Source organism: Ixodes scapularis, unplaced genomic scaffold (assembly GCF_016920785.2).
Source record: "Ixodes scapularis isolate PalLabHiFi unplaced genomic scaffold, ASM1692078v2 PGA_scaffold5__190_contigs__length_132052651, whole genome shotgun sequence".
NCBI lineage: Eukaryota > Metazoa > Arthropoda > Arachnida > Ixodida > Ixodidae > Ixodes > Ixodes scapularis.
This window is the reverse complement of record NW_024609880.1, coordinates 84,073,696-84,086,049: the sequence shown is the minus strand read 5'-3', so window position 1 is coordinate 84,086,049 and position 12,354 is coordinate 84,073,696. Positions and strand designations below refer to the sequence as shown.

The following is a 12,354-nucleotide window of genomic DNA, read 5'->3' as shown; positions in this document are numbered from 1 at the left end:
TTGTCTCGTTAGCGCTGAGTGCCCTCAAGCAATCGCCAATTCGCCGCCCCTCCCCCCTTTCCCCCACTAAAGCATACAAAAAAAACACGCATACAAGTACGTGCTATCCATCCTCCTGTTATTTTCGAAGAATGTTTCGCGGAAGGTTCCTTTAATGCAAATGGGATAATTACCATATTTAAGTGCCTTTTTAGAGCCTCGCGCCAAGACAGAGCTTCATACCTAAATGATGGCGTTGCGGTTTGTCTTCAAAACACAAACGTCCACAGTTTTTAACTATAAATGGTTATCTTTCAGTTCCTTATGCCAAATGGCACGTTTTCTTTACGATTAATTGGAAATTATTAGTTGGAGTGCTATAGGGCTCCTAATAAGAGACAGTCACGGGACCCCATACTTTTGGCCGTTATCTTTTGCGCGTGATACCACCAGGCTCCCATTTCATATTCGCCAAGAATAAATATCGTGATTGGGAAAATACGTGATTATGCCCGTTCAAGTAATACTTAACTTAATCGACGCCGTTGTTGGCAGATTGCTAACTTTTATAACCTTTAACAAATTGACGTCACGTGATTTGGTTCAGTTGGTTCGTGATGTGTTAGAGTAATTCGATGGGAGATTGGAAAGAGAACAGTGAGCTAACATACGCCCGATAAATATATTTATTTCAGCGTAAACTTTTTTTGTCCCTGTCAGTCCGCGTGTAAAGTTCGCAACAGAAGCTCATTTCCCTCTTCAATGTATCTCACTTCTTAGGCACGAAGTTAATCATATTATTCCTGAGGGATGACGATGTGTTCTCCAGCGATATTTGCTCGAAATTGTCGAAGTTTGGAAAGGTCTGAGTTTCGTTGAATGCCAGTAACAGCAAAATCCGACCGTCGCAGTAACTCATAGTCCGGTTCGTTTTTAAGTCAGAAGACATTGTTCCGTCAGCGGCTTTGCTCAAGAGCAGACCGCTTGGATGCGCTTTGCTCTGCCGCAGTTCCAAAGCTTGTTTTCCTACTTCCTGGAAGGGTCGCCTTCTCTATGTTTTTATGTTCTCGTAAATCGCACAGACCGCGAATCGCTCTAAGATACTATCTTTCTTTTTATGCATATGTCCTCTTCCATCGCATTTTCGTCTTAAGATCACTGTTTCTGGGAAGTCGGGGCACACTAGGTCTATTTTTGCCTTAATTTGTTTAAGATTGTGAATGTTCCCAACTTTCACGGCATATACGGGGCACCCTATGCTTTGTTTCAGCTTACGTCCAGGCGCAGCCCACGGCTAATGGAACTAATTAAGCAGAATAAAAAGCGGAAGCCACTATGGCATTTTCTGTTTATGACTAGTTCAACTTTCATAAAACACGCACAGGAAGATGACGAACACCATGTTGATGTGTTTTTGGTGGTCTATGATTGGTCCCTTCAGCTCGTAGCGTCGGCTGCGTCTGGACGAAACGAAGCATAGTTCCTATCAAAATCGCTTTCATCTGGATGATGGTCGCAGAACAGCTGAACGGGTATGGTCCGTGACGCCTAAGTAATTCTGGATTGGCGAATACGAGCTTTACATAGTAATTGCGCGTCAGAACGGAGTAAGGACGCACCTTTATTTTGAAGCCGATCATCCAGGAGCTAGGAAGCGCAATTCTCGCACCGCGGTACCACCATCGCTGAAAGTGTCGAATATTAAATGTTTTTGTCCTATTTTATTTTACACTCTAATGCGTTTTCACATACGAAGTACATGATAAAAATTGACTTCTATCTTTATGAACGAGGTTCCTCTCTCGAACTTCAAGTTGTCCTGTTTGCGCCGTTATAGAACCTACATTGTTCACCTATCAGTACACGCAGCTTTCTTGTGTAGGAAGGCTACGTCCAGAACGCAGCAGTGTTTGCGATTGGGGCTCAGTTTCACTCCAACAAGGTGTTCTTATACACCAGGATAACTTCATGCCATCAATAAGCACGTTTCACAGCGCAAGCGGATTTAGTGACAGTGTTTCAGTAATATTTGAATAAAAAATAACATAGCTGGTTTATCACTCTAATGCTGTCGCAATATTTATGTGCGCGCGTCGTAACTCTAATATTTCGAATGAAGCCCCAGAAGCTCATAAAAAAACAAAAGCTTACATTCCCGGCAAGGACAAACGACGCCAAAACAGGTGTAGCATATAAACATGCAGCAAAATATAAACTCTGCTCAGCAGAAAACCTTGGCCGGTTGACAGGACTGCAGGGCTCAGCATTGCTCTGCAGTTCCAGTTGCACAGGCCAGCGCAAAGCGAACGCTGAATCAGTCTGGAAATCCTTCTCTCATCTCGGAGCATTCTTTCCTGGGTTCCTATATAACTCCTCCTACCAAGCTTGTCTTGACATTCCCTTCGAACGAGTATCTGCCACTAGCACCTTAAAGGTAAGCGGAAGTTGCTATCAATAGTTCTTAACTTCGCTTTATTACCGTAATAAACCATTCAGGGGTGGTATTATATAATGTGTGGGGTTAAAAGACAATCGAAAATGGGTGTTGCAAGCCTTTAAGACTTACATGTCTTCAGCCTGAAGTTGCAAGTCTTCAGGCAGATCCGCAGGCGATGGCAACCTTGTAGTGGGAAAGACATGGAATTGCTGCACTACACTTCCCACCAAAATCATTATTATATGTGATTGTTCTTACCATTCTTAGAAATTTTCTTCAAACGTTCTTTTGCTAGGTGTTCGGCATTTCGTGAAGTCAAAAAGTGAAGTCTCGATAAAAAAGTGGCCGCGAGGCTCGACACTGATTGGTTGACAATTGGAGGTGGGGGAAAAGCCGGCCACCTGAGTGAAGAAGCGTTTTCGTCAGGCGGGTTTTGAAACCAGAGCCAAATTATTAAGCGAGTGTCTTTCAAGGAAGTCACCACACATTGCCGTGAGTTGAGGTAATATTTGGCAGGAAATTCCTGTGGGTCATACGCTCTACGTCCGGTATCAAATTTCTCGACAGTTAACACCCTATCACACGTTTTTAAAACCAGGGCAACCGCCTGCATCCCAATTCCAGGAGATGCTATGGAATGTGCATGCCACGCGTTACTCCAGTCGCTAAAATAACCGACGAAGAGCGTCGGGAGCATATCAACGCTGCACGTTTCACGTGCAAGACAATTTCCCAGGAATTTTCTATGCATGTCATACACTCACCTTGTTAACAATCTGCGTTTCTTCTATGTATGGTGAAATACAGTAAAGCTGCCAAAACGATATAAAATAATAAAAAAACGTATACATTTGCAGCCCTCCACTAAATGGTAAAAGAAACAATTTTAATTGTTTAGTTTATATATCTAATTGCTACTAACACACGGATAACTGTTTTATCTGAAGACACTAAACGTTTGGTAGATCACTGACTAAATTAACAAAGTTAGAAACGAACAACACAAAAAAGTTTAATTGTGTTATAGCGGCGACACAATCTTCGCAACCACGCGGTCACGCCGCATAGATTTCGAAGGTTGATCAGTTGACAACCGTCGCTCGTTTTACCACCACATTTCCAGGAGTGAATTTGGATTTTTCCGGAAGCTAGACAACATCGCCTCACAATGAAGGTCGTCGGAATTGCTCTTGTTGTCGTGCTCATCTCAGGTAAAATCACTTTTTAAATATCTCCTCCTGTCTTGTTTCAGCTTACAAAAAAAGGTATTTTTTTTCAGGCCTTTTCAGCTTTTCGTGCTCTCAACAACACGATAGTCAAGTACTTCACGTCAGAGTTCGTGAGTCTGCGTTTTATATGTCGCACTGTATACGCAAATGTGGACGATCTCCTGCCAAATTCATATCAGTAGAATCTTGAACGTTTTGATCATTAAGCACTGTGATTGATATAACATGAAGCGGCTTGCATGCAAGTAATTTATATTTGGCACAAGATACGATCATCTCAATGTCATACATTCCCGACGCTTGCGCATACCTTACATTTTTTTCTTAATTGCCAACATAATACAACTGATAACAGATCAATTCAATACGAATTGTTTACCTGACCCAGAAGTTTAAAAACACTGTCACTGTGTAAAAAAAAAGTGGCCACAATTTTGTTCCGAAATGACACATTTATGTAAATTCAAGCTAACAAGGCAATTAGTGTCCGGCATTCGAATTTTATACAACAATGTTTTAGCGTTTTGCGATTCGCTTTGTTGTGTGTTTTGTTGCGAACTTTACAGAGAGGCCAATATTGCTACTTCCGTGACTTCAGTTGAAATAAGCGTTTACAATGTGTGAAGTGAATGTAAGGGCCCAAACAGACTGGCTTAAATTGAACATGAACACAACTGCAGGAAAATCCAAACCAACATTAAATTGCTTTGAGGCCATTTAGTGTTTCTGTCGGGCTTACCTGCAGTCTCAGGGTTTATGCCACGTTTTCGTATTTGGCACAAAGAACATAAATCGAATACACGCAAAATGCGGGATGTTTGAACCATTTTAATCCCTACAGGTCGCGGGTTTGGGTGTCCATTCAGCCAAGCAGCCTGCCACGGACACTGCATAAGCATCAGACGCCGGGGCGGATATTGTTCAGGATGCGCCAAGCAAACTTGCACCTGTTACCGGAAATAATGCAAAGCGATGGAAAGCGCTGAAAGTTCGTCTAATGTCATCATGTGCAAAACGGGTCGGTTAGAATTCCTAGTCGCCGTATAATAATTTAAAACCGGTCTGGATCTGAACAACGGCCGCAACAATTTATTCAATAGAATATAATTTTCCGTAATAAATAAACCCGGAATTACAAAGAGCGTTTTCAATTCTGGAATAAAGTAAAAGCGTCCAGGTGTGTTCACTTCATGAATTAATAATCTTCATTTCGTAGAGAGAAAGGTGGACGAAAAATGGGGGCTTTTAGGAGTTTTAGCCTATTTTTTAGAAATAAGGCGGCCTAGTTTTGTAGGCCCTTATCTCGTATTTAAGGTATCTGAGGATGCAAATGAAAGAAGAAAGATTGACACGAACCTCAAAAGCTGGCTCTTTGTGTACGGTCGTTTTGTGATCGTAATCATTATCAATACAGCTCTTAACACGTTTCTTGATGTATTTATTTCTTCGAGGACAATCTATCCACTCGATATGGTCAAACTTTCTCAACTTTTAACACACTGCGCGGGAAACGGCCGCAACCCCCTCGCAGGTGCTGACAGGTCATTGCACTTTCCTGTTTTGGGCTTTAAGGTGTTTTTCAACTGCCGGGAGTTTAAAAGGAGCACTGCAAACAATATTCAAGCAGATTCGTTTCCAATTTGATTGAAAGCATTGACACCGGCCGAAAAAAAAAACATTAATTTTGTACATGAATGCAGTGATTATATTTGTCTGTTTGCTTTCGTTTTAGTGGAAATACTCAATTTTGTCACGGATTGAAAACTAAAATTAGAGAATAGTGGTAGGTTTAATGAAAATTTACCGACGCTCATAGAGGGTAACAATAAACGGTGAGCCTCTCTATGCAAACGTTATGAGCTAGCACATATAATAGTTTTTGGTTGTCCATCGCCGTAGTCGAAGTATACATGGTAATATAAGTACTACGTCGACAATGCCGACCTGTTGTAGCTGGGCTCGTACCATACTCCGTTCACTCCTGATATTGCAGTGAGGAAGCGTTTTGACCGTTGGATCAGTAATATAGCACCCAGTGATCTCGATTTTGCCTCACACTTATGCACGGACAGCGGGGCCATGTGATGAAGGGGAGGCGGTTAATCAATCTGGCAAGCGCGTAGTTCATACCGCATGTGTCAGTTGAATGTTGAAGGGTGTATATAGAAAGCGTATCAGAAGGAAAGCACTGCAGTCACCCAACCCAAACCCGAAAGAAATATTCTAAAGGTGCTGCATATTGTTTATTTTGGCACGTATACAGCCGCTGTTACGTATTTATGATATCTGAGTAATACATTTTTTTCTTTACCTTTGCGTGGCCATTATCGCAATAAATAAGATTTCAAACGCGATAAATATTCAGCATTATAAGAGGCAGGGTCGTAAAGTCACTTGAAAAATGTACCTAAGATACAGTTGCCGTTACTCGTGCGATAGGGTACGTATAGGTACGTACCTAGGTGCTCGCTACAAAATAAACCTAGGTAGCGGTGCATTTATTTCAAAGATATTTTATTTATTTTCCCCAATTTTGTCAGAATATATTGAAAGTAAAGTTTTTTATACTACGGATACATACAAAAAGGAGTACGGTAAATGTGCTTTATTGGTGTCGGGAGGCACTCAATTGATCGAATGACGTTTTAGCGAACGTCCACGTTTCACCGAATGACACCTTAGCGAATAGTCGGACGCCGCGAAGCGTCGTTTTCGGGTGGCCCAAATGGGTTTATATTCTTGTAATGAGCCGCCGCAGACTGTCGCCGCGAAGCGGCGTAAAGCACAGCGCGGTGGATGGGTTAACGCGCGCCCCGGTTATTCGCTAAAACGTCCATTCGCTCAAATGTCGCTGCTCGGTAAAATGCCATTCGCTCATGTGATATGGACCCATTGGTGTCAATGCAATGTCCACATCGGAGTTAAGCCCTCACGTGCCTTATTCCCACGATCCAATTGGTTCACAGAGGCCACAGCTTCCACTGTTTACCATGTCACGCCGAAACCGCCGAAACTCGATTGTTGACGTTCTTGCCCTCAGAGTCGGTGCTGACGACGACGGGCCCAGAAGACGTCGGCCGCATGAAGAAACGCATGAGTAGGGTGCATATGCACCGAACCTTCGCGACAACGAGCGAAAGGCTTCAAGCTTCCTCGTTTTTGTTTTCTTTTGTTAGTTGGAAAAACATTCTGTTTTCTTTGGGAACTTTTTTAGTTTTGATAACTGCAAAATTTGAGTTCGAGTTATTGACTGGAGATTGTATTATAAAGGCGATTGTACTTTGCTTTACGATGGCAATTATAATTTATTTTAAATTATATTTTATATTGTATTTATCGCAGAAGGGAGCGACCTCCAGAACAAGATATAGAGAACAGAAACAGAGTACATCTTTCAAGTGTTTTCCTCCCTTGTATAGCTTTCAGAGATGCTTCAAACACGCAATGAAGTCGATTTCGGTTTGAGACGAGAGAAGCAGGTCGCCAGTTTCCTTAAACGGAGTTCCGAATTATAATGCAATTAAATGCAAAGGTGCAAGCGAGTTGGACAAGAATGACACAAATAATCCCTGGAGAAGGGGAACAAGAGGGGCAAATTACAAACATACAGGCAAGAAGCGATTCCATAAATTGGTGTCGGTAGACTGGCATCTCTAATCCACCGTTCACTCAAATTAACACCGCCATTCGCTAAAGTGTAATTCGATGAAACATCATGGGCGGGGCTTCGTTCGCTAAAACGTCTTTCTATCATGTCGGTACCTCCCAGTTCGTACCCAACTTAACGTTAATCACGGCACATGGTAGTGTGTTAATACTTCAAGATTGATAATTTCTACCATTTTGACGAAGTGAATAGAAAAGTACTCGCCAAAAGTAACTTCCCTTCGTTACTATCTGAAGTTACTTTTACTAAAAAATTACCTACGTTACTAGAAAATGTACCTGAGATACAGATACAGATACCGAGAAATGAATGTACCTCGGTTTGTAGCTCAGGTAGAACAAAAGTACCTGGATACCAATTTCCTGTTACATGTACCGTGGCACTTTACAACCCTGATGATAGGCAACTAATTGTTGAGGGGCATGGAATAGAGAACGTAACCATTCAAGAAGGAAAGCAGGACACCTCAACGGTGACCTCAATTCAAGTCCGGCAGTGGCGCAATAAAGTTATTTTTAAAAGTAGACTCTCCGCTTTTTACCGACAAAACACGTCTGCGTCGGTGGTATAGTGGTAAGCATAGCTGCCTTCCAAGCAGTTGACCCGGGTTCGATTCCCGGCCGACGCATAAACTAGTTTGTTTTTCTTTCCCTTTATGTAAATGTTTTGTCGCTCAGTCCATACTGCATTTGAAGTCGCAGCAACCTGTTTTTTTACGATTATTTATCCTTCAATTATTTACCAATCCATGGGCTTAATTTAAAGGTAAAAATGTATCGAACGAACAACATTAGTTTGGACGACTCTTGCTGATACGTTGAGAAATCTATGTACACTGACCGTCTAAACTTGGTTCAAAGCATTAGTGTAAAGGCTGTGGCAACATTGCCTCCAGCCAAATTACCCATGCGCCAGGTTGAATACTGGGAATATACGTATATACGCTGCCCACGCTCGCATAATCAGTTTGTGGGGTTCCAAGTAAATAATTTATCTAAGGCATTAAAGAACGCACGTGCAAAGTGTATTTTCTTCTAGGATCAGTGAGGGCTGCACAGTTTAGCTCCTGCTGCAAGTGAACCTACACACTAACAACATCTTCCCTGGTGCATGGGCCCTTTAGAAGAAAAATAAAGTACTATTGATGGGGCATGACTGAAGAACCAAACATAGCGCTGGTCCAGTGTTTAGCAACTCCTGCCGAGCGCTGCTTCATAAACGCAAACAAATTAACTGATTTTCACATGTGATTGCTTCTCAACTAAGCCGGTGCGGGGCGCCACGCTTAGATTTCGTTCCCAATTGCTTTGACAGCCTAGGAGTGCTACAGTAACTACGCTAGCTTTGATCACGTGGCACACGGTGCTGACGCCGAGTTTAGAAGTCTGCAAACAGGTGGCGGCGTGCGCCTCGATACCGACCGATTCTTCCGGTATAGAAACGAAGTGAGAATATGAACCGTCAATTCCCTTTCCCAATTCAACGTTGTAAGGAGTACCTCAAAACCCAGGAGTCGGCAGCTCGGTGCAACGAAACTCTTTGCCGAACTACCAAATATGCACTGAACCTGTAAAGTGTATGATCACTTTCAGGCCTAGGACTTCATATTAGACACAGTCTACTATACCTAGTTGTTTCGTTGTATTTTTATTCAGGCATTTTCACAAAAGACCGTTTTTGTTGGCTCCACAACTTTGCATGTCAGCTGTGTGACGTTATTCACGTTAGTGTCGTTCATGTGTTTTTTACTCGCTGGTCAGGATGCAGTGAAGCATGAACGATCCGGTTCGCAAGTTCGAATTCTTTCTAGGTATTTGGTTTGCTTGTGGTGGCCTAAAGTTTCAACGCGGGGGGGGGGGGGGGGGTGTTACTTGCAGTTGAGTAAGGACAGATGGGGATAAGTAACGAAGGCGACACGACATAATATAAAATAGAAAAGCGAATTCCCCTCTGAGGTGGCGCATGTTTCTATCACGACACCGGTGGATGAATCAGTTGGCGGTTTAACAGCGAAGCTGTTTATGGCTAGGGTTCCGTAGAATTTTCCACGGAACCCTTTCGTGTGCAATAACTAAAACTTCCAAGCCTGCACCGCCGCACGAGCCGCACGGGCGCACCTTCTCTGTATAAAACATTCGAAGGGAATAACCAATACAAAGCGTTGACGAATGCGCGTGCAAAATGCCGTTCGTTCTAAGCTTTTGCTTTAGAAACGTTACGGTTGCAGACGCTGGCACGTGCGGCGCGTGCGAGACCATTCCCTGTATTCTCCTTTATGCTTGGGTAATTTAGCAATAGGTCCATAGATCATTTGCTATATTACCCAAGCATCAAGGAGAATGCAGGGATTGGTGTTAATCGTGCCACACGCGCACGCCTTCCTCGTATAAAAGATTCGAAGTAAATACCCCAAATAAAGCGTTGACGAACGCGCGTGCAAGATGCCATTTGTTTTAGGTATTTGCTTTAGAAAAGTTACTTCTAAAAAAATTGGGTTGTGTGTGTGTTTATACAGCCTAGAACTTGGTCTGCCTCACAGGGGCGACGAGTCTCCTAGCTGTAGATGAGAAATTTAGCCAGTGCGGTACAGCCGCTAGCCTGGGGTCTTTAACGTGCATCACGCAGTAGTGATACACGACCGCACGCCGGTACGATGCTCATCCAGATCGAAACGGGCAGGGGTGGGGCTCGAACCCAGGATCCCTGGGTTAAGTTACTTCTGCTGCAGCCAAGACGTGCGGCGCGTGGAACACCAATCCCTGCATTCCCCTTGATGCTTGGCTAATATACCAATAGGTCTATTATGCAGATCAGTTATCAATAGGCACCATTTTCAAGACCAGTAGACTCTCAGCAGTGTTGCGGAGTTGCCACTCCGGAGTTGGAATGATTCCGTAATTATTCCGCACTTTCGCGACCCCGGAACGGAATGGGAATGGAATGGCGGTAACGATGAGGGGAATGGAATGGGAATGGAATTAGATGTCAATTGCCGGAATGGAATGGGTATGGAATGGGCCCGGTTCTTTATTATTTTTTTTTAGGGGGGGGGGGGGGGGGGGGTTACGTTTAGCTAAACGGAGCCAGTCAGCGAGTCATTTGCTCAGAAAAAAAAAAAAAAAAAAGATATGTGCGGGAAACTGCTAGCTATACAAAAAACAAGCGTCAGAGCAAAGACCAAAAGGGGGAGGGAGGGGGGTGGCGGTGGCGCCTTTCACGGACGCGCAGACGGCGGGCTCTACTGGTGTTACACGAGAGCGAAACGAGAAACCAAGCACCACGCGAAGGAAGCGGAAAAGAAAGAAGCCGCACGCGCGCGCACAGACTGAGATCTGGGAGCGGGGGGCGACTCATAACTCGCAGAGCTCTGATATCTCGTTGACTCGCACGCCGCCGCAGAAAGCTGATCAGTTATTGTTTTCTTGTAGTTCGAGGAGCGCTGTTTAGCAGGTGGCCAACCTTGCTGCCTTCCATCCACGACCATTCGCGCGCACTCCTTTGAAGTGCGAAAAAAGCGAGATTCACTTCTCACTTCTTCTCTTGCGCTTTGCTCCGACGCTTGTTTTTTTATACTGCATTTTTACGTGGAAGTCTACCTTTTGCTTTGTGTTTGTTCCAATGCTTGTTTTTTGTGTTATATGTTTTATATTCAAGTGGGCTGGGGTTACAAACGAGCTAGCGGATGCCCGCTCATTTTCTTTGACTTTAGTCTCTGCATACTTTGTTTCACCTGCGATGGACTGCTGCGGACGCTTCGCTCCAGGCAATCCAGCACCGTGAGCTTAGTAAAACTAGTGCTTTTTTTGAGGCATTTAGCGTTCTTTTTTCTTTTTGCAATTGTCTATGCGTTTGACAATGTCAGCTTTATGCTGCTTATGCCGGAAACATTGCGAAATGCAGCTGTCAAGTCCCAATTTTTACGTTTAGGAATTAGAGGAATGGAGTGGAACAATTCAGCCAATCCAGGAGTGGGAATGGGCCAAGTGTCCCCAATCCTAGCAGTTGAAAGAATTGAATTATCGAAAACTCTAATTCCCAGAATGGAATTGGAATGGAATGGAACTGCCCATTCCGCAACACTCACTCTCAGGTAGATAATAAGGGTTTCTCAAAGATTTGCCGCTGTGCCACCCGCGTGGGGTGGCACAGCCTTAAAAGCGCTTGCGTTCATGGTTTTCTTTCTTTCTGCTCTCCCAGGGTGGCGGTCCCTTCGAGCGTGTCTAGTTTCCTCCGGCTCCTCGGGGCGGTTCTGTGTCGTGTGCGAAACAACTCCGCTGGTCAACCACCTTCACAAAGAAGAATGGCTCATGTTTTTTTTTGGTCGTCAACATAAATTAGGTTGTTGAGCACACCTTCGTTAACACCAAGGGGAGGCTTGATTCATAATTTGTTGTTGAGCCTGCAATCCTTTCGCTATTATAGTGTGCTTATCTTCCACTTTCCCAAAGACTGCTGAAGTGACATCCTTCGCCTTACCTTCATAAAATTGCGATGTCAGGGCAGTACAATTAAGAGGTTAGATCAGACTTTAAATATTTATTTTGTTTGTGCTGAAGAAAATTATTTTTCATATGTTTTGTTTTTCCGTGGTTTATAACATTCCCGTAAAATCGCACTTTAAATCAATATGATGATTTCTTTGAGTTTGGCATCAACAAAGTCGCAATCCAACTCCACTAAAGCACGCGATCACGCATTTTTTGTTACTTAGTGACTCTAGAGCGGCCAATGGATTACGTGGAGTTGGGCATATCTACAGGGTGATTCAAGGAGACGCCAGGCGCTTTAAATCCACCGCGAAATTCGGTTTCTTAAAGGGACCATGAAATGATGTTAAAATCGAGTTTCATCCACCGCACGTCGTAAAAGGTGTGAAAAGAAACACAAAAAACACAAAAATAGGGAGCCAAAAAAAATTATTTGCTATAGAACTTTTAAAAGAAAACTGGACTCTTTCGCGTCTTCCTTCCTTCGCCTGTTCACTACGATGCATCCGCGGAAATGGAGCACGTCAGCCAAATCCAGGTCGCCTATTGGGTAAG

The 12,354-nt window shown here is 43.5% G+C and overlaps 1 protein-coding gene and 1 non-coding gene across 2 annotated transcripts; both read left to right on the top strand.

Annotated features, from left to right (window-relative positions):
- The first annotated feature begins 3,584 nt into the window (after positions 1-3,584).
- On the top strand, positions 3,585-4,608 carry LOC115319401 (4 kDa defensin). The gene is made up of 3 exons (XM_029979374.3): positions 3,585-3,627; positions 3,696-3,755; positions 4,487-4,608. The coding sequence occupies exons 1-3, from the start codon at positions 3,585-3,587 to the stop codon at positions 4,606-4,608; spliced, it is 225 nt and encodes a 74-aa protein (XP_029835234.3).
- A 3,260-nt stretch (positions 4,609-7,868) lies between these two features.
- Positions 7,869-7,940, top strand: Trnag-ucc. The gene has a single exon. It is a non-coding gene; the product is annotated as a tRNA-Gly (tRNA).
- Positions 7,941-12,354: the final 4,414 nt, after the last annotated feature.